Below are 23,261 nucleotides of genomic sequence, written 5' to 3' on the forward strand. Positions count from 1 at the left end.
CTTTTTTTTGCCTATTACGAGACGATGATTATTAATTTTAATAAAATTAATAATTTAATTTATTAATACGTAAATATCAATGCATTGACTAAATTATATTAATTTTTATTAAATTTGTTGAAAAAAATAAATATTATATAATAATTATATTATATTAATTAATATAGTTACAACATATATATATATATGTATATATATATAAAGGGGACACTGAAAATTATGGTGTGAAAGCAACAAGAGGAGGAGCATTATCCTGGTATGTCAATATTTTGGTATTCTGACTCATTGTTTTCTTTAATTTCCCCACCTCAAAGTACAATTTCATATCTTGTAATTTGGAGTTTTTCATAATAAATACATACATACATACACATATATATATATATTATAAGTAGTTTTAACACAATAATTTAATATTGTTCCTTTGAATATGTAAACATTAGGGTAAATTTTTCTAAAAATTTTACCTAGGGATAATATTATTTAATATATAACTCTTTAATTGAATTTATTCAAATTTGTAATAAAATAATATTATAATCCTTAATTAATTTCATGTATAAATCAAATTATATGCTCTACGATTATTATTTTTTTAATTAATATTTGTAAATAAACATCTATCAAATTTCAAAACCGAAATAACATAAATAAAATTTATTAAAATATTACATAAAATAATTAAAATTTAATAAAGTTGGAATTGGGCTATTTTGTGCCCCGATGGGTTAAATAAAATTGGGCCTTAAAATTATTGGGCTACGAAATAAATAGGGTGGACTATAGTAGTTAAATTGAATTATAGAAAATTAAAATCTTATAGGATAATTTGATAATGTGTGTTCGTATATATTATGTGCATATATATGATATATATATGATAATGTGTATGCTAGGTGTTATCCTCCGCTAATGGGCAATTGGTATACTTAATTAATAATATTATAATGTACACCATGGTTTTTTGTAATTACATAAATTGAATTATAGAAAATTAAAATCTTATAGGATAATTTGATAATGTGTATTCATATATATTATGTGCATATATATGATATATATGATAATGTGTATGTTAGGTGTTATTCTCCACTAAACTTTTATTTTATTTGGATCATGGTAAATGATAAAATTTTAATGTATATTATTTTACAGACGTAAAAAAATCGTTTTTGTTTTAATTTTCAATGATAATAAATGGTATTTGACTGACAAATTTTGAAGTGAATTTTTAAACCACAAAATTAATGGTATTTAGTAGACATACTATTTATTTTTTATTATATTTCTATTTAATTTAATTAATTATATATATGTTATGATAATTAAAAACTAATTAAATTAATATGATAATATAAATAATTATTATTTAATTTATTAAATATAAAATATTAATTTAATTATATATAATAATTATTTATTTAAATATAAATATAATTATATTAATAAATAATTTATTTTTTATTACATATTTTTTTATATCATTTATTATTATATATTATATAATGTATATAAATAAATTAATAATTTAATTAAAAATACAATTATACCATCCTATCATCTAAATAATTTTTTTTTGCAAGAGGGTTAGAAATTTCATAATCTTAATTTTGAGATTAATTAAATTTTGCTTATTTCAATTAACATATTGGTTAACGTTTTTTTAATAAATTAATTATTGATTAATAATATTTATTTATTTAAATTCCAAAAATTACCCCTGAAAATCAAGCAATTGACCAACCGAACAGAAACCGCATTTCACCTTTAACGCGAAGCAATTCCGGGGACGCGTTGGATCTCCTCTTCTTCTTTCTCTGTCCTTGCGAACTATATTTTCTCTCCTCTCTGCAAACGCCTTTCACTGGACAGAGAGAAGGAGGGGAGGGTTTCTAGAGAGAAAAGATGTGGGTGTTTTACATGATCTCTCTTCCATTAACCCTAGGCATGGTGTTGTTCACGTTGAGGTACTTCGCTGGACCCGACGTGCCTCGTTATGTCCTATTCACCGTTGGATACACCTGGTTCTGTTCGCTCTCCATCATCATCCTCGTCCCTGCCGATATATGGACGGTAACCTTTTCGTTTCTCTTTTGGTTAGTTTAGTATTGGAATTTCTCCTGATTTTATTCACATGTGATGTTTTTTGGAGCGGCAAACGTCAATCTTTCAGGTGCAATTACAGTCGAATCCATTTGTGCACTTCGAAAAATATTTATATCTATTGATTGCTCGTTTCAATTAATTTGGGTTAGTTTTTGTTGTATATTGACGTTTAGGAGCTGCTTGGATCGGAATATAGTGTTCTGGATGACAAATATGAGTTTCTATGAGTGGAAAAGTATTAAAATGAATTGGTTGTACGGGAGATTTTTCTTTTCTTGGTTGATTTGGTATTGTAAAGACGCTAACAATTGTGATGTTTTATTTCATCCGCAGACAATATCGAACCCGCCTGATCATCCGGAGAATGGGGGCATTGCTTTCTTCTGGAGCTGGTCGTATTGGGGTACATTTCTACTTACATGGTACGCCTCAGTTAAACTCAGCTGCCATAATTTACCTTTTTTTATATTTCTCTTGTTTGATCTCTGTTTGTGAGCGCCATAATTTTGCATTATAAGGGGCCCAATTAATGTCCCTTGATCGGCTCGTTGGCTTAAATATAGAACTGGAATGTTAGTCTTTAGATGGACATACTCTGAGTACTAAAAGAATATAAAAACTCTCATGTTGCTATAGTTGAGAGATTTTTTTTGATGGATTATGGGTTCTTTATGTTGTATGGCAGGATTTTTATGACAAGAAATGTCTCCTTGACATGCATGTTTTTTTTTTTCTTTTGTTCTTGTGTGTGATTGCCATTGAAGAAGTAAGCATCATCATCTGTGTCTTTGTGTTTTCTCTGTGCTATTCTCATGTTTATGCAAAATGCAGATGGCATGTCTTTATGTGGCAAATTACAAAACTTTATCTTGCTTGTCCCTTTTGACTGTGTTAGCGATACAATCTTCTGATTTCGCTAATCATAGATGCATTTTTCCTCATATACTTAAATTATGTCATCTCTAAGCAGGGCTGTGGTGCCCCTTATTCAGGGTTTCGAAGATGCTGGGGACTTTACTGTAACAGAAAGATTGAGAACTAGCGTGCATGCTAACTTAGTCTTCTATCTGGTTGTGGGTGCGATTGGCCTCTTTGGACTCATTCTCCTCATCATGATGCACAAGGACTGGTTTGTTCTTGTATTCTTTTAGTTGTTTTTACTCGAATATCAAGTTAGATTATTCCTATTCCTTGTGGATGGCTAGAGATATGTTGTATTTAATTCTTTCAAATTTTCATATTTGCTTATTAAAAAATCCAAGTCCTCATGTCTTGTTGAAAGTTTGTGCTTTCACTTAATTTTGTTTAAAAATTATTTGTCCGTCACTTTGTGTTATCTTTTACAATTGTATAGCTTCACAACATGAAGAAGTGAATTCTGAAATGGTGGAGTTGCTTTCTCTCTGGAAATATCTTATCTAGCTTGAATATATCTTTCTTGACAGGAAAGGGCGTAGTATTATGGGCATGGCCATGGCTTGCTCGAATACATTTGGGCTTGTTACTGGGGCATTTCTTCTTGGTTTTGGCTTGAGTGAAATTCCTAAGAGCATTTGGAGAAATGCTGAGTTGATCACACGACAAAAAGTTCTTTCCCATAAAATTGCCAAAATGGCTGTGAAACTTGATGATTCACATCAGGAACTTTCAAATGCTATAGTAGTGAGTATCTTTTTCAATTAAAATTTAAAAGCATATGAACGAAGTTATAAGTTCAATTTCCTTTTCTTTTTCTTGGTTTAAACCATATTCATTTTGAATGGTGATAGAAAAGCCAAAACGCCAAATATTTGTGGTTGTATCAATTTTTTGCTCATATATTTTTCATGCTGATCTCTTAGTTTATGCTGGAAAAAAATTGGGCCGTTTATCTTTTTACCTGGTTATGTATCTATTGTATGTTCAATTCCTGGTTAAGTATTTTCCTGCTGATAAACCAGTGGTTTGGCATAATGTTTGAAGAGGAATAGACATTCTTGTTTTCTTTTGACTAATGTTGCAGCATTTGGAGATTTTTCTTAACAGTGGATAATTTCATAGGTTGCTCAAGCAACATCCAATCAGATGTCCAAGCGTGACCCATTGAAGCCATACATGGATGTTATTGATGATATGTTAGCTCGAATGGTATTTATCTTTTTGTTTTTCTTGGCAAACTTAGCTGGAGTCAAGATGGAACTCTTTAATTGTTTGACAATGATTTTCTACTTTTCAGTTTAGAGAAGATCCTTCTTTTAGACCTCAGGGTGGTCGATTGGGAGAAAATGACATGGATTATGACACGGATGAAAAATCCATGGCAACACTCAGACGGAATCTTCGTATAGCTAGGGAGGAATATTATAGATACAAAAGGTAAATTATGTTATAATAATTAAATGTATTACTCAATGGATGAAGTTTTCATGAATTCTTCTCTGGGTTCTCATACCTGCCATATCGATCTCCATGCTTTTGGAACTATAATATATCCCTATATTGCATTAGCAGCAAGATCTTTTGTTTGTTTGCTGAAGAAATTGCTAAGGATATTTTTTCTCAGCCAGATTGTTAAAGTACCTTGCTTTAGCTTGGATTTGCACAACTGCATTGATTCTTTGGGTTTTGGTGAAAGGAAATATCTCAAAATCTCTTGTATTCCTAGAGGTCTGTATTGTTTTGCTTCTTCTGGATCAGGTCGCACTTAGATGTTACTTGCTTTTGTAAATTGTGTCACTGCCGTTCTATTTCTAGTGATCAGGTACTCGTGAAATTTCATCCCTGGTAATCTTTAGCAATCTCTAGACAGGACTGATCGTTGGATGGCTCTTGTTATTGAAAAGCTTGTAGGCCTGTGTTCACTGAAGGGTTTAAGTGAAAATGCCAACTTGCTTGATCGTGCGACTTTCCAATGGATAACTCCATTATACATGTTTTATTGTTAATTTTGTGCAGCGAGTACATGACGTATGTTCTGGAGGCCCTTGAACTGGAAGATACAATAAAAAATTATGAGCGCCGCAGTTCAACTGGATGGTTTGTCCAATTCATTTCAATCTCTCCATATGTTCGAAGATTTTTCTTGATTTTAACACCTATATGCATCTATTGCAGGAGATATATTTCAAGTTTCAGACCTGCTCGTTCTGGCAAAATTGGTTCCTTTCTTGATATAATGGGTAGTTTGTCATATCCTCGTTCCTATTTAAAATTTATTCTATTGCATCCACGAGGAATATAGGAAAATATTTTGTCAGAGTGTTCGCTGAGGAGGTAGATATATTCACTCTTAAATACCCCCATAAAACTGACTAGTTGTCAGTGCAAACACCACCAACTTTTTCTGCAATAGTGCTATGGGGGAAATTGGTAGAATAGGTTGGATTGGTTGTTCTGATTGTCTGACATGTTATTGATGTTTTCTTTATATTTGATTCTTTGCAGAATTTATTTGGCGATGCATTCTAAGAAAGCAACTTAAGAAGGTTTTTGCTGTCATAGTTGGTATTATGTCTGCTGCAATTCTTTTAGCTGAGGCAACACTACTGCCCAGGGGTGTTAATCTCTCTCTTTTTTCCATTCTTATAAACTCGGTGAAAAAGGAAGAGGTGCTTGTGCAGGTAAATTTTAGTCCTTTCTTTTGCTTTTGTTATTTCATATTTCTGAAATATGAAGTGCTGAATTACTAGCATCGAATATGAGTTTAAAAATACAATCTCATATTTATTCTTTTCTTTTGCAAAATTCTCATTTGCATTCTATGGCTTTACTATGTTACACATATTCATTGTGGCCACTCTCCATTAAGTGTTAAATTGTGGTATGATAAATACCATTCCTTTCTTGATTTGTGAGCTCAAACATGCTAATCAATGTTATAGTGCTACTTGCAAGAATATTTGTTACTAGTGCAGAGGCAGGTGGTAAATAATGCATTATGCCTTGCTCATTTTCCTTTGCCCCTGTTTGTCTTACTTTCTTGCGGATAACATTTCTTTTCAGGCTTTTGCTTTTCTACCTCTGATGTATATGTGCATTTGCACATATTATTCGTTGTTAAAACTTGGGATGTCAATGTTTTACTCATTAACTCCACGGCAGACAAGCTCAGTGAACTTGCTTATGATATGCTCGTGAGTTACCCTCCTCTTCATAGTCTTTGCTTTTAAAAAAATTCAAATGCCTATGATATGCTTAATTCTATCCACTTTATTTAAAAAAAAAAATGCTTAATTCTATCAACTATATTTTTACAGGATGGTTGCTCGGTACGCACCTCCAGTTTCTTATAACTTTCTCAATCTCATTAGACTAGATGGACGAACAATATTTGAAAAGGTATTTCCTTTTTCAGGATATTAGTTGGTCCCTATTTGAATCTGAAATGATTAACAGGCATTGACTAAGGCAAAAAATTTATGGCATGACTAAGCTGACGTCATTTGTCAACATTCTAGGTATCATCTCATGCATACAGGTGCTACATAGGTGCAGTAAAAATTCTCTTTTTAGTTTCTTTCCCTGATAGATAGATATCTTTTCCTGAAAGCAGACCACTGATCTTAAAAGTAAAACACTTGGCATTTGGTGATATGCGAGAATTATGCTTCTGTTGTATACTATATAGTAAGTCAGAAAATGTAGGTTTCTGATTTACTTGCTTAGTTTGATATGGGATAAATTGTGGTTAAGTTGCCTGCTTAGAGATTTGGAAAAAAAAAAGGACCTAGATAATAGGTCTAAGTCAATTCTACTTTCTATCCTCTGATTCCAGTTTATCATTTTGCCAGGCGGCCGAAATTTATGGGTCTAGTTTCTAGTTTGAACTTTTCTTTCATCAATATCTTTTTCCTAACCCTAAGTTTTCTCCTTGTAATCTTAAAGCTTATGGGTTGGGCTACAAAATTGTTTTTTGTCTATCTTCTGCTGGAAATTTTATAATTACTTCGGTGTGTTCTTTTCATCTTGCAGCGTATGGGGAAGATTGATGATGCTGTTTCATTTTTTGGGAAAGGATTTAACAGAATCTATCCTCTTATCATGGTTATCTACACGTTGTTGGTTGCAAGCAACTTCTTTGATCGCGTAATTGGGTTCTTTGGAAGCTGGAAGAGGCTCAGATTTCAAACAGAGGCAGATGATACAGATGGGTTTGATCCTTCAGGATTAATAATTTTGCAAAAAGGTTCTTTAATTACTTATTACTGTTTACAATTCTTATCAGTTTATGCTCTAAGCTAATGTGCTGTCTATGCAGTAATTGCAGTTCTTGAATCTTCTAGTTTCTTTGACAGTTCTTTTCTTTTCTTTTATGTTTATTTTCTAGAGCGATCATGGCTTGAAGAAGGAAAAAATGTTGGTGAACATGTTGTCCCCTTGGCTCGGAATTTTAATGGGGCTGATATCGAGTCCGGCAGCAATACAGTATGTAAAGATAAAAATATGGAAGCTGACATTTTATACCCTAATTAAGAATTCAATTTACATATACAAGTATTTAATAAAGAAAATCATATATGCATGCATAATAACTGTAGGTGTTTCTCTTTATATTGATTTAAATGATTTTGCAATGAATGAGGAGATCTTCATGGATACTGCATGCCAAGGAAGTTGCTTTCTTTGTGTCATCACTTCTCGTTATATGTCCATTTTTATCATCACTAGGAACAAATAACTAAGTTATCTTATTCACATTCTAACTCAAACGCAAATTTTTCAGGTTAAGAGTGCCATGGAAATGAGGGCAACAAATAATGTTGAAGCTGATGGCACAAATGGAGTTTCATCAAAACCACCGAGAGAAGAGGTTCGCAGATATGCAACAAGCAAAGAATCTATTGGTAACAAATATGCTGCCATGAGAGAACAGAGTAGACAAGCATCCAATTCAAAACCAGCGGAGAAGAACATAACCTCAGCCAAGGTTTCTTTGCTCGATGCTGACAACTCTCGCTCCAGTAACATAACAGGTGAACCATCTTCTCGTTTGGCCTCTACGTGGGGAACAATGAAGTCAAAATTTCAAAGTTTCAAAGCAAACGTAGAAGCGAAAAAATTTCTTCCCCTTCGTCAAATTCAGGAAAGTAAACCTGTGTCTAACCATTCCTCATCCGAGTCCCTTGATGAGATATTTCATAGGTTGAAACGACCTTCAGTAGGCGATGGGAATTACAGTGATGACGAGAATGAAAATGGTACATGAACAATTAGTTTAGGTCCTGGTAGATAATAGGAAAAAATGAGTTTGATGCTGTTGTAGAAAATGGGACACATGTATAGGGAACTGTTTTTTTGACAAAATTTGGCCATTGTACGTCTCCTAATGTAACCGGATGATATCCTGAAGCTGTGCATGCTTTTAATCAGTGACAAAAGGAACGAGACAACATAGAAGTTTTAGTGGAAAAACATGTTGTGATACGAAACGAAAAAGGAATTACCGGCAGATTGGAGAATTTTGTACTGATTTATACTGTACGGAAGAAATACCAATACTATTTTACATCAATATGCTTTTTTCGAATGAATATGTATACGCGAATATGTTGTTTTCGCGTGTTTTGCTTATTGGATGTGGCCATGATTTGATTAGCAATCTCGAATGTCACACCGAGTCTTTTACTTTATGTTATATATGTCTGTTGATATGACTCGAGGGTAATGTGGCCCTTCGGCTTTCAAAACAAAATCTTCGTAAAATACTTACGAAATTAGTCTTTTTTAAAGTTGGATAAGTATTATAATTCAGTTTTAAACTTTTTTATTACATGATGTAAAAATAGTTAAATTATAGGTAAATACATTTCTACTGTATTTTTTACTTGGTAAAAATTTACAAAGTTAATTAATAAATAAAACAAAATAGTTAAATTATAACTAATACTTATAATTACTACGTGCATGGCTGGACTTTACCAAACTCCCATCGCTATCGCCGGCCTAATTGTACTTGCGTGGCTGGGATGTACGTGGACTGAGTTAATTACACGAGATGTGACATCCTCAAAACTCAGTCTTATTTACTACCAACAAAATCGTTAGGTGATAAAACACGGCACTTTGAATTCCACGTCAAACATTGTTACAAAGTCAGCGTTTCTTTTAGAACTGATCACTTCATATCCAATGATTTTCATCCACGGAACACGTTGCAGAAGAAGCCATTAAAGTAGATATTAACAGCACGAACCGAAGTTCGAAAGAAGAGTTTCGAGAACAAGAGGAAGTAGATTAAATTTTAGTAGCTTAATTCATCGTAATCTTGCTAAAAAGAAGAACCGTATCTACACAAGTTATAGTTATAACCCCTAAAAGCTTCAAAATGATAACCAAAGCAGGCGAAAAAGAAAAATCAACGGCTGTTTCAGTCATACCCAACTAAGCCAACCTCTCTCTTATACTCCTGGAATGAAGGAGAATTCCTTTATCCTTTCCCTTCAAACCAAGCAAGTTTGACCAAAACCCTTTCTTGTTCTGCGTCGTCGCCGTCGTCGTCTTCTTCTTCTTCTTCTTCCCATTTTCATCAACAACACTTCTTGGATTCATAAAAGCAATGGATCTGCTCTTCTTCAACCCATTTCCACCGCTCACCATCAAAGACGACATGAGGGTACCCACCGACGGGTTTCTGCTATGTCTTCCGCCCGATCCAGTAGAGGAAGAGGAATAGTAAGGCGAAGAAGAAAAAGAAGGAACGACAACAATGGAGGTGTCTCTGCGCGAACTCGCACACAGATGAGATAACCTCTCTCTCAGGCAAGATGGGCAAACCCCTTGATGCTGTTTGTGAGTTGGGTGCTTCTTGCATACCGATTCCGACTCAGTCCAACCCATGTTTTTTCCTTCTGAAACTTTGTTAAGGCCAATCAATCGACTCCTCTTCATCTGCTATTTCTTCATTTGGCTTTCCTTGTTTTCGTTTATATAGAAGAAGAACAAAGATTAGTGTTGGGTGAGACAAAAACGGTTCGTTTTCCACGAAGGTTCCTTGTTCGTGCGTGAAACTCTACAACGACGACCCACGTGCGGGATATTGTTTGTGACAGCCACTTAGAAAGAGTACATCCTGATTTGGTCAAACCCCCCCCCCCCCTTCTGGGACCCACGTGGAAGAGAGCAAAGTCTTGGAAGTCGATCGTGCTGTGTCGCAATTTGTCGACAGTGCCTGTGACGGAAGCTCGATCGGTTGGTTAAATGGACGGAGACATTTACGAGCTAATCAATTAAAAAAATTCTACAGTTTCAAAAATATATAAATTAAATTATCGTATACATATACTCATTAATTGTTACATAAAACAAATTTATTCACTAAATTATAATAAGTAATTATTATTCAGAATAATGTTATATAATGAATTTACATATTTGGGATAATAAATATATATTTACGTGTTAATCTTTCCAAAATATTTAAGATAGCTTCAAAAGTAATGTATAAATTATTTTTTAAATATCTTATTTTATATAAAATATATAATTAATAAATAGAATTAACATTTCCGCAAATTGTTACGGGTACCAAGGGGGCAGAATTTTTCTCGTAATTTGTTGTCGCGCGTGAAACGAGACGAGTCTCGAGCCGCGTGGGAGAGAAAGGTGGCCGCACGAGGGTCATAATTTATAATGATTTTATCTTTAGTAAAATAGTTTTTAACAGCGCGAGGTTAAATTAAATAATTAACCTGATGGTGATACTTCTAGTTTCCAATATCCACGTAGATCCCTACCCCCTAAGTCTATATAATTCTTTATTTTTAAAAAATAAAAATAAAAAATATTATGTTTAAAAATATAAAATTTATTTCAGTGAATTAAATATTTTATAATTATTAAAATTTTTTTAAGTAATTATAAAATGTTTTTATTTATTTTAAATAATTATTTACATTAAATAGTATTTAACTAAAATATTTTTTAATAAACAGTTATTTTTAAAATTTACAGTCAAATTGTAACCTGCTCAAATGCCCACTTAATCTTTAATTAATTAATTAATTAATTAATTAAAAGTAAGATAAGATAGGCGTTAATGGAGTGCAAGGAGAAGTCTCTTTCAATACTTCATTATTAAAACAAATTACATTTAATAATCACAATTTCATACCCAACAGTGAGAATACACATTTGTACAAGTTATAATTCCTTGGGGTAAATTTTTTAATATTTTACAGTAATTTAGTAAAGTAATTAATAAAATTACTGAATTACTATAAAATATTAAAAGATTACTCATTAATTACGTAATTAATTATGCATCAATAATTTCCTTAATGAATCTATCAAAATTGCCGTAACACAGTCCCCCGACGTCTGTTGCAGCTTCCGCTTTCTTCTTCCACTCCAAAGCTTTCATTCTCCTCTTCTTCCCTTTCTCTCCTCCGATCATTTCCTTCACAATACGCTCAATCTCTTGTCGTTTCACACCCCGTTCAGTCTCTACCCCAATCTCCCACTCACCGCACGCGTACCTACAGTTCGTAGGCTGCTCCGCCATGAACGGCCAGCAGATCATCGGCACACCACCGCACAGAGCCTCCACCATTGAATTCCATCCGCAGTGAGTCAAGAAAACGCCGACTGCAGGGTGCATCAACACCCGGTCTTGCAGACACCAGCTGATGATCAACCCTCTATCTTCAACCTCCGCCACGAAAGCTTCCGGCAATATTGCAGATTCGCCCATCACCACACCGGGCCTCAACACCCACAAAAATGAACACCTACTATTCGCCAGTCCCCATGCGAACTCCATCACTTGGTCCTTCGTCACCATCCCTGTGGTACCGTAGTTTACGTATACGACTGAGTTGGGTTCCTGTTTGTCCAGCCATTGGAGATAGTCTGCGTCGTGTTTGGTGAGATTGGGCTTGTAGAGTTCTGACTGGGGTTCCGGCACGTGGCGGTGGAGGAGAGGGAGTGGGCCGACGGTGAAGATTTTGGAGAACTTGGTGGCGAGAGCTTGAAGGACTTGGCTTTCGAGGTCGTCGAAGGTGTTGATGACGACGGTGGAGCAGTTTACGCAGTTGTCTATTTCTGAGCCAAGGCCATTAAAAACGACGTCGTCTGAGTCGGTAATTCTGACGTAGGTTGGCATATCCTTAAGCCGGATATTAGGCATTCCTGGTATCCAATCAACGGGTGCTTCAAGGGTTCCATCGATCATGAAGTTTGGATCTGATCAAACATATAATCAATCCCCAAAATTTACGTACCATCTATTATCATATTATATATGAGATATATGCATATATCATAAGGTTTATAATTTAATATACACATGATGTATAATTAATTTACTACACGAAACACGTTTTGTCACGAGAAAATTGAACAAAATTAAAACTCAATTAGGATTGGATAGTCAACTCACTATAGTTAGCTTGGTTTTTGGACTTTAAATAATATATATAATATATTACAATATACACATGGTGAATGTAGTCCGAAAATTAATATCATAAAATAAAAATACAAGTAAGATTAAGAATTTGATAAATATAATATCTTAAATTCAAGTGCCAATTTAAAGTAGGTTCTAATAATTTCTCTATTGGCAATAAACACTAATAAATCTACCATTATGGATTTTGAATTATGAATAAAGTTGGTTTAATTTGTATAAATTAAGTTATTTATTCAATAAATATATTTTGTGTATAGTAATTAAAATGATTAAGAAATTAAAAGTCTATGCTTGTTTACTACAAAATTGAACTTAAAGATTTCATGTTAATCAACAGAACAATTCTATGAATTGATCGATGTCATATATATATTTATACATATATATATGTGTGTGTGTGTGTATAGATTTCTTGAAAGAAGTAGAATATAATTTACAGTGACACATTTTCTGTAAAAGGAAAAAATTCCAGGAAGAAGATGAATTACCTTTGAATGGAACTATGCCTCTTCTCTGCAATTCCGTCGCCTGCAAACAAGCCATAAACCCGCAAGCCGACGCTATCCAAAACTGCACCTGCTTTATCCCCAGAACCCTAGCCGCCGTTATCGCAAACGTCATTATACAATCGGAAATTATGCAGCTCACCGGCGCCGCCTCATTCAGCTTCGACATCAGCTCCATGAACGGTCCCAAACAAGTCCGACCAAAAGGGTCTCGACTTTCAGGCGGCAAACCTTCGAGCAGTCTCTCGACCCGGAAACCTTTCAAGTCCTTCGCCGAGTCGAAAACGGCGTCGTTGATGGGCAAGCTGTTGTTGAGGTCGGCGAAGACGAGAGTCACGAGAAAGCCACGTGAATGGAGGAGCTTGCCGAGCTGCATGAAGGGGTTGACATGGCCTTGGGCTCTGTATGGAACCAGCACCGCATGCGGTGGTCTCTTCTTGTCACCATCTTCAGATTGATCCATCCAAAGGTTGACAAAATTCTTTTTTAACTTTCTTTTTCTTCGAAACTAGTTTCTATACTCTACATGCATATAATACATAATTATATACATATATATATATATATACATACATACATCTTGCAGAAGAGTGCGAGCTGTGTGGAGCTGATTATCTGTAAGCCACTGCTACATTCCCATTTCCCCCGGAGACGGCATTTAAACGGGGGACATGCCAAAATGTTTCCAATTGTTTAATTAATTTGTTAATTGGTTTTGAGTTCATAACCAGTGAAGTATTAATTAAAAAATTAGATTAGATAAAACAGAATATTAATATATAATTATACAAGCAAGCAAACAGTGACAATGAAGGAGTGTAATAGAGCTATCAATTATATACATACACATATACATACACATATACATATATATATATGTAAACGTTGGATGAAATTCGAAAGCAAGAGGCTTACATGGAGTTTATGCTAAACATGTTTTTTCTGATCGTTCATGTTCCGCTAATGACAAGCAAATTAAACTTAATGCATTAATTAATTAATTTAATAAGTGCACTCCCTTTCACGCACATGTTTTATAATTGATTAATTCAATCCAACGGTTCAGATTAGATTTCTCGTGGGTCCCACAAAAATATTCATTATCTGTAAACTCAGGGTCAACGTTGATGATTGTAGAATAATTATGAGTTTTTTTTTTTAGTAATTAATACTCTGCCATTCCAATCATTTCTTAATTAATTTATAAGAAAATGCCAAAGAGATCATCATCATCATCATGCGTAATTAACTCAGACATATTATACATATATACATACATATGTATGTATGTATGTATGTATGTATGTATGTATGTATGTACTCTCTATGCAACTTTGGGTTTAAGTTAAATATTAATATAAATTACTTTGATTAAAATCATGATTGTATTGTAATTTATTAAATATTTATTTTTAAAATTAGAATATTTATTTTTAAAATTAGAATATTTATATAATTATTAATATTTTTCTTATAAATTACGTTCCTATTAATTAATTTTATAATTAGTTCCGTAAACTGTGTTTCCTGTTTAACAAGCAAAACCCAAATGGCTTCACGTAGGCACTAACTTAATAATTAATTTATTGCTTGTTTAAATTAATAAAACATAAATTAAAAAGTCAGTAATAATTATGTATTATTCAAATCATACGATTTAGCGTTAAATATATAATTAATTAATTAATTAATTAATTAATCCTGCCTTTTTTATCCGAAATTATTTGATTAACCCAAAAAATGAATTTAAAAATATTTATTTCAGATTTATTCTTTTTTTGTTATTATTATTTGTATTATCTAAATAAAATAAATAATTGTAATTAGGAAAAAAAAAACGAGGCTTAGAGGTCCAAATGGACTGGGTGTAAACCCAACTAGCGAGTCCCGGCCCATCGGGTTCGAGCCCAGTTCCACCCATTAGTCATACAGTCAATTTTTGTTCTTCAACCCAAAGAAAAATTATGAAGTTGATATTTAAATTATTGGAAATTATTTTAAATTATATATATATATATATTTTTATATATATGAAAGTTGATATGTGAATTTTTTATAAATTTTTTAAAAAAAAAATTAATGTCCCTAATTAAACAAGCCTAATATTTTCCATATGGGTTTTACTATATATGTCTATCTATATATGTGTGTGTGTGTGTGTGCGTGTGTATGTACTTATCTTATGTACAAAATGAAGCTAGCTTTCATGGATATGGGACCTATATAATATGTATATATATATATATGTGTGTGCATGTGTGCATGTGTGTGTGTGTGTGTGTGTGTTCACCAACTTGAGCAATGCCTCAGATGTATATTTATACAGGTGTAAAGGCATGCTTTGGCCTACCATGACCTCTTGGCAAAAGACCTTTCGCCTTTTGTTGAGTATTCCAAGTTCCTGCTTCATATATATATATATATATGTGTGTGTGTGTGTGTGTATGTATTCTTTAAACTCGATAAAATATAATATAAGACGATGAAATATTTGATTAATTTAGTAATATTAGGATGTTCTAAAATTAGTTTTTGTATATTAAAATTATTCTTTAAATTTGGTAAAAAATATATTATTTATTTATTTAATTATTTTATGAGGTGTATGTATTGTTGGTATATATGTTGAAGTTAAAAATAATTTCCTTAGTATCGAGACAATGTGGGGTTTGGGTTTGCTTCTGGTTTGTCAAAATTCGACCTCATATATGCAAAACTTTATACATAATGTGGGTACATATATAAATACATAACTATATATACATATACATATATTTGTTTCAATATAATAAAATGACTTAATTGAGTTAAGGTGGATCGGCATTTTTATGAGAATATAGTATCCATCGATATACTTTTTTTGCATGATCTTAGATTTTAACTCAAATTTATAGATAATCTTTGTGAATAAACTTTTGAATTTTTAAGATATTGAATTCTCACAAATATTTACGTTATTTAAGTCGACATTCTCACTTCTATTTTGTTCGGATGGAGCACACCCGTGAAGCACTTCCTTCCCTTTAAACTAGTTTCACTTCTCGAATGATCTAATCATATTTTCTATTAATTCAGTTTTAAGTTCGAAGTATATACAAGTTCGTATTTTATAAGTTGGGTCGAAACTCATTCTTTAACTCAATCTCTTAAATTAATAACCACCTTTCATTTAACTTAGTCTCATCGATTCTTCTGAACCAATAAGTATTAGTATAAAAACATTCACATATTATTCATCGATGTGTCTTTTAACATAATTTTAAACTTTAACTCAGGTTCATAAATAATTTTTGCGAATAAACTTTTGGGTTTTCAAGATATTAAGTTTTCACAAATATTTACAATTCTTAAGCCGACATTCTCACTTCTACTTTATTCATCCCGCTTGCGCAGGTGCTTTTCCCTAAGAGGGTTGAAGAAAAATTTAAAAGATACGATACAATTAAAAAGAAAATTTAACTCAATTTTAAGTTCGAAACTTGTACAAGTTCATATTTTTACAAAGTGGGTCGTATTCGAATGTGATGAGAAACTCGATCTTTAACCCACTCTCTTACAATCGAATATGATGAGAAACGTCACACTAGGCCAAACCCCAGTGTGACGTTTCATGGATCAATATTTGTTTCTTCAACTTCCATAATAAATACTTTGATCAAACTATACTAATAAGATCTAATAATTAAATTATATATATATATACTGGGCGGATCATTTTAGAATATGCTTTGTAAGAAAGAAAGATTATTTTATAAATAAATATTGATTTCAAATAATATAAATTTTTTATAATTTTCATGAATTACATGCTCACGGATCTCCATTCATGTTCAAATTAATTGATATGGTAATTCTATATGCTTAAATAACTATAATTTATCGCCAATTAAAAAAATTTTAACTCAATAATTTAAAATAAATAAATTTCATATTGTATAATTTTATGAAATTTTAGTATATGTATATTAATATAATGTTATTATTATTTAATTAAAGAGTGAGACGACGGAATAGGAGTGGGAGAGTGGACGGCTAAAAGGGCTCGTCGGCTCAAGCCAAGCCGCTCAAATCCCGAGGACCGAGGAGCCAGCACGACTTGGTTGAACCCCATAAACCAAACATTTGACACGGAATTCTAGGGTTACCTCAGATGCTCTTGGGATCTGTACACCCAATTAAACAAAACTACCCAAAAACAAAAAGAGGGGGGGGAAATTTTCCGGTGCATCCCCCGACTACGTGGACCCTACCACCCCGATTGAGATAGCTCCATAATGACGTCATAAATATACTTTTATTATTAATTTAATTTATTTTATTATATATAATATATAATATTAAAGTGAAAAGTATGGAGAATTGGTGTAAGACTACAAGTTTGCTTGGAGTTGGATATTTTTAATCCAAAGGAGGAGAAGTGGCCAAAAGAGTCAAAATTTGCCGACGACGGGAGACAGTGATAGACTTAAGTGGGTCCCACCTTCCCTCCCGGAGCTAAGGATGCAGGGGCCGCGCGCCGTCTCCCCTTCCCCGGGTTTGCCATCCTCTCCCTCCTCTTTTTTTGAAAAAAAAAATAATAATAATAATTAAATTACAATATTACTAAAAATTAATTGTTTAATAATTGCATTATGTCATTGAAACTATCTTTTATATATATACATATACATAATATTACTTCAGGTAAATGTTAAAATTTAAATTTTTACTCTGAAGATACGACGTTGAAAATAATTTTTAACCGTGAAATAAAATAGAGTCGTGTGTATGTATGTATATGTATATGTATATATATATGTGTGTGTGTGTGTATATGGAACAGGAGTTTCCGGGTTTCAGCCAAGAAAGAAGAAAACTATTGGGGAGATTGAAAAGCCAGTGCACTGTTTGTCTTTCTTTTCCATTTTCTACTTCTTTAGGCTGATGTGACTTCGATACGTGGACTTGTGGGCCCCGCTTACCACCAACCATGTGACCGCCTGCTCCTCGTGTTTCTCTCTCCTCACCTGTTCTCACGCGCCTCTTCCAACACTCGCTTCTCAAAACCCCCCTCGCGTTCTCGTCAACTGCTGTTTTCGTATTTTTTTTTTTTTTTTGGCCTTCGGGTGAGAAGCACGCGGTGGTGGTGCAAATGCGGGGAGGGGAGAGAGGAGAGGGGGAGTGCTGGCAGGAGTTGTTTTCAAGGGACCCGTGGCTCTGGACAGCCCTAGGGTACTGGGACCGTGGGCCCCACTCGGGAGAGCCGTTCTTCTACGATGTGGGACCCAGCGGTGAAATAAAAAAATAAAAAGACTTTGTTATTCAATGTGCTCAGTCTTATTCAATGGGCCTCTCCGTGTCCGCGCTCCTCGCATTTCCATTACCACCCACCACCACTTCGCACACAATTTTTGTCACCCTCAACTTATTTATATATATATATATATATATATTTATATATACACACACACATACATACACAAATTTATTTTTTTAAATATATATATATATTTAAAGCCATGAATATACAATTAAAATCAAGAGAAAATAAATATAATTAAAGATTAATTGTAATAAATTTAAAATAAGTATGTATATATATATATATTATATACTAAAAATGCTTATAATTGTAATTAATCCAAAAGATGTTCTTGTTTCTGGCACATATTTAGAATTATGATTTAGACATAATTTAGTTAATTAGTGGAATTATGATTAATTATGTGTTTCAATATTAATTAGTTAATTAATTACTAGTAAACTTGTTAATTATGATAATCGTAGTAGGTTAAAAATTTAAAAAAAAAAAAGAAAAGCAAAGAATAAACCTGGGATCACGAGCTCTCATAATGTATAGACTATAAAGATTTACGTCTTAACTTTTATCTATAATGAAATCAATATATATAATAATGTATTAAAAGATTATATTATATTAATTAATCTAATAATTAAGAGTAATATTTAATTTTCATCAGTAAATGTCAAAATTTTTTGTCCGACAATTTTAGTATGGTGCACACACACACATATATATATATATATATGTATTTATATATGGTGGTATAAATTAAAAATAAAGTTTTGGGTGGGTTTGTAGCTTAATGATAATTAGGTTGATTAATATAATATATATATATATATATTATATGTATATATGAGTGTTCTTGCGATTTTCTTTATTGGGATGATTAATTTTTTCTAAAAATAACAAATGCCATCGCCAAATCTTTCGTGTTTATAGTATGTGTCTTGTCTCTTCCTTGCGGGAAGAAGAAACGAAACTGCAGCGCCATTTAAGGGTTCTGCTCTCAAATTATATACATATATATATATAACATATATAATATTATATTGTATGGGACACTCAAATTATATATATATATTATATATGGGTTTCTAATACATTAATTAATTAATCAAGATTATCTTAAACAATGCTCTAAAACATAAGAAAACGTACCCTTATAAAAATTTGATTTTTTCTGACACGTTAAGTTAAGTTAACGTGAATTTTAGTATCCGTATCAAACTATCAATTGAATTAGTTCGTTTAAAAATATTCAAATATAATTAAATAATATTTAATCTTAATATATCGAATTTAAGTATGAATTTTAATGTTCGTATATTATTTTTATAATATTTTCATTTTACAACGGATGAAATATAAATTATAAAAATTTATTGATGTAAAATACGATTATAGTTATCGAATCACAAATTTGCGATTCAGAAAAATTAGTTTCTAAGTAGCGTATTGATTTGAAAGATTCTATTATCGGATGTAAATAATTTTTATGCGATTGATTCAGGTACGTTTATGCTTACATTTCTCGTTAATTCAGTATAAAATTATGTATTTAATTTTTACGTATAATATAATTTTAATGATTGAAATTAACTTTAATCGTGATGAAATTAATAATTAAGTATAATGCATCAGCATTCGATTGTTTCCTTTCCGTCTTTAATTAAAATAATAATTAACTTAATTAATTATTATAAGATAATATTATGGATTGCATGTGTCCTCAAACCATTTTAAGTTGATGATGGTGAAAAAAAAAAAAAAGTAATGCATTATTTTCACCTAAATTATATTTTAATTTAAAAAAAAAAATAAATAAATAATAAAAAAGTGGGTTATAAATATGATATTGACTTCTATACCATCTTTGAAAGTTCTTTTTAGAAGATATGTTAATATATATATATATATACATACTTAGACATACATATATATATATATTTGCACAATTAATTGAAAGTTTTGATTAGTAATTAATCTAAACAAATTGTATTAACTAGTGTTTAACCTAATAATTATATATTTTTCATTTATAAGATATCATATATTTAAATTAATATTTTTTTTAATTATAAAATATAGTAAAATTCGAACTTAAAATTTTTAAGTATAAAAATTATGTAATTTGAAATAAATTTTGTAGATATTTATAGTGATATATATATTTTTTAAATATGTGTGATAATTATAAACTTAATTTTATAATGTTGATTTCAAACGTTTATTTTAAAATTATTAAATATTAAATTTAAATAAAATTTCTTGAAAATAAAATATAACTATAAAAAATAAAATAGGAAAATAAATAAAAGGTGCGTGGAGGTCAAACGTCGAAGTAATTAATTCTTAAAAGTTTGTGAACGCCTGTGAGTAGACGGAGGGACTGTGTGCCAGACACTCTCGCGGTTTTTGTCCTAAACGGCGACGTCTCATTCAATTACTATCGCTATCGTTCATCTACCTTCCTAATTTATTTCACTCCCCACTTCATTTCATTTTCCTCTTTTACCTTTTTACTCTACTCCAAAAAAAAATAAATATATATTATATTATGCTTAAAATAAATTATTAATTGACCAATAATAAATATTGTTTAACAAAAAATATATAACTCGAGTTGAACCGAGATTTTAATTTTTGGATCGACAATAATACCACGTTCATAAATGGGTCATATTTAATAAATTTTAATAAAAATAAATCATTATTGTATTTGATCTTCGAGAATATGCAATAGACTAGATGAGGCGAATAGTAATTAAGTATCGGATGAATAAAATAATATTATCTTAATTATTTAAAAAAAAAAACGAGATATGATAAACCTCTCATATCTTAAAATAAAAAATTAAAAGACTTACGAACATAAATAAAATTATAATATTAAGTTTAACCTCTTACGAGTTAACCTAATTTTTAATTTTTTTGTAATATTAGGCTAATACGTATTTTTAATATTTTAAAAATTAATATAATATACAAAATTGTTGTATTAAACAAACTTCAAAAATTAAAATAAATTCGTACGATTAAAAATATAAATAATTATTAAATTAAAGTCTATTAATGTATATATTTATAAAATTAGTAATTATAAATCTCATTAATATAAAATATTTTTTAATATTATACGTGTCCTTTTTTCTCGTTCACTCTCAATATAAAATTAGAATTATTGATCAAAAATTGAGATACTCAAATCTTCTAATCATATAAATAATATAATTTAAAATACATATAGAATTTATTAATATAAACCCATATAAAATATGTTATAGTTATGTAGGTGTATAAAGCTAGGTCAGTATATAAATATAATATATATATATATATAACTTATATGGACCACCATTGTGAATAAATTATATACGTGTATAAATGCTTGGAATTTGAAGAGTACAAGCAAACAACAATTTGATCTAGAAGCTCCGGTTAACACGTTGAATATATTATAACCCTAATTTTATTAAATATAACATAATATATATATATGTATGTATATATGTTTATTCTGCTAAGTAAGTGTAAATTTTTCATTATATAAGTTTGTAAAAGTAAAATGTGTGGTTATAATATATTTGTGTACTAAGTCAAAGATATATAATACATTATTTAAGGGATTTTGTAAAGATTTTTGTCTATAATTAATTTTCATTTCCGATTATAATAAATTATACTTTAATAAAAAATAAAAAATAAAAAATAGTACAAGAAAATTAAAAAAAAAAAGGAAGGCAAAAAAAGGAAGGAACCAAAACTGCGATGCCCATGTTAATTATTGTATATATGAAGAGGCCAAACAAAGTATTGTGTGTGTGAACAAAGTGGAGCATGCCACCCCAAGTGTTAGCTGCCCGAAAATACCCATTAAATTATTTAATAAATTAAAAGATTTATTATAATTAATTATGGTGTGTGTGTGTATATATATATATATAGATGTCTAATTGATTAATTAATCAAGATTAGATGGCAATAAAATACAATAAAGTTAGTGGTATTAGAGCTGCTTTATAAAATAAATCCCACATCGATTAAAATAAATAAACATGAATCACCTGAACATAAAAAAACCAAAAAACTAAAGAGATTCCGCACAAACACACCACACGCACATACGTATATATGTAATTAAATAATTAAACAGATAATTATATAGTATTATGAAAATAAACAAAATAAATTATATTCTCTTAAAAATACTGTAATTGTAAATTTGGGGGTATAAATATTATTTCAAAAAATAAATAAATTATATAGCACGAGTAGAAAATAATAATTAAAAAAGAAAGAAATTATCAACATTTTTTATCATTATTATTATGATTAAAAAAAAAATAAATATTTTTCCATAAATAAGTTATTAAAAAACTATAATTACATATTAAGTTTTAAATTATTATTCGATTTCTGTTCCGAACACGTGGCAAAAACTGATTGGATATTAATTTTTTAATTCCCTGCGGTGCAAAATTTTCAGAGTCCAGGAAGTAGATGAGCTGTCACCAATCAGAGGGGTTTTCGCCACTGTACACATGCATATCCTCCTCGCGCTTGCAAATTTCTATGTGATTGCGACATTGATGAGTGTGACGTGTAAAATATATAAATATATATTTATTTATATATTTTTTTCACTCATCGAAAGTGGGACCCACGTCACATGCATCCGCCAATGCACTGCGTAAAAGAGAAATTGATGATGGAGAAAGGGCGGGGAGGGACCCACGTTTGAAAAGTGGGGACCACAGCTTTTGGCAGTAATCGAGTATTTATCGCCTGTTTCGCGGAACACCCTGTCAGTACGTTGGATCCAATGGAGTCCCTTCGAGTGGACTCGAACCGTATCTAATGGGACCTTAAAGTGAATTGTTATTACCCCACGTGCCATTCCTCCAAGCCTCTTTTACTCCCTCTGAGTGAAAAGTGCGAGTCCTTATATGATATTTTGCCTACCTGCTTCAACGAA

The 23,261-nt window shown here is 31.2% G+C and overlaps 3 protein-coding genes across 5 annotated transcripts; 1 reads left to right on the forward strand and 2 right to left on the reverse strand.

Moving 5' to 3' along the window:
• The first annotated feature begins 1,737 nt into the window (after positions 1–1,737).
• LOC110814336 (LMBR1-like membrane protein) lies at positions 1,738–8,596 on the forward strand. 3 transcript variants are annotated; one of them, XM_088217119.1, is made up of 15 exons: positions 2,054–2,173; positions 2,280–2,341; positions 2,440–2,528; positions 3,077–3,235; positions 3,552–3,768; positions 4,147–4,233; positions 4,322–4,461; positions 5,041–5,121; positions 5,200–5,264; positions 5,530–5,705; positions 6,088–6,218; positions 6,342–6,423; positions 7,057–7,270; positions 7,412–7,509; positions 7,808–8,596. In XM_088217119.1, the coding sequence occupies exons 2-15, from the start codon at positions 2,330–2,332 to the stop codon at positions 8,288–8,290; spliced, it is 2,034 nt and encodes a 677-aa protein (XP_088073245.1). In that variant the 5' UTR covers positions 2,054–2,173; positions 2,280–2,329; the 3' UTR covers positions 8,291–8,596. The 3 variants fall into 3 exon arrangements, with proteins under 3 accessions (XP_088073244.1, XP_088073246.1, XP_088073245.1); XM_088217118.1 differs by lacking the exon at positions 2,280–2,341 and having other exon boundaries at positions 1,738–2,073; XM_088217120.1 differs by lacking the exon at positions 2,280–2,341 and having other exon boundaries at positions 2,042–2,073; positions 3,099–3,235.
• An 869-nt stretch (positions 8,597–9,465) lies between these two features.
• On the reverse strand, positions 9,466–9,972 carry LOC110814335 (protein SALT UP-REGULATED GENE A). The gene has a single exon (XM_022041757.2). The coding sequence runs from the start codon at positions 9,970–9,972 to the stop codon at positions 9,466–9,468; it is 507 nt and encodes a 168-aa protein (XP_021897449.2).
• A 1,159-nt stretch (positions 9,973–11,131) lies between these two features.
• Positions 11,132–13,534, reverse strand: LOC110814333 (linamarin synthase 1-like). Its single transcript, XM_088217121.1, has 2 exons — positions 12,982–13,534; positions 11,132–12,264 (listed from the first exon to the last, which is right to left on the reverse strand). Exons 1-2 carry the CDS (start codon positions 13,460–13,462, stop codon positions 11,339–11,341), a joined length of 1,407 nt encoding a protein of 468 aa, XP_088073247.1. The 5' UTR covers positions 13,463–13,534; the 3' UTR covers positions 11,132–11,338.
• Between the last annotated feature and the right edge of the window lie 9,727 nt (positions 13,535–23,261).

The sequence above is a fragment of the Carica papaya genome, chromosome 4 (genome assembly GCF_054855325.1).
Source record: "Carica papaya isolate Zhongbai chromosome 4, ASM5485532v1, whole genome shotgun sequence".
NCBI classification, from domain to species: Eukaryota; Viridiplantae; Streptophyta; class Magnoliopsida; order Brassicales; family Caricaceae; genus Carica; species Carica papaya.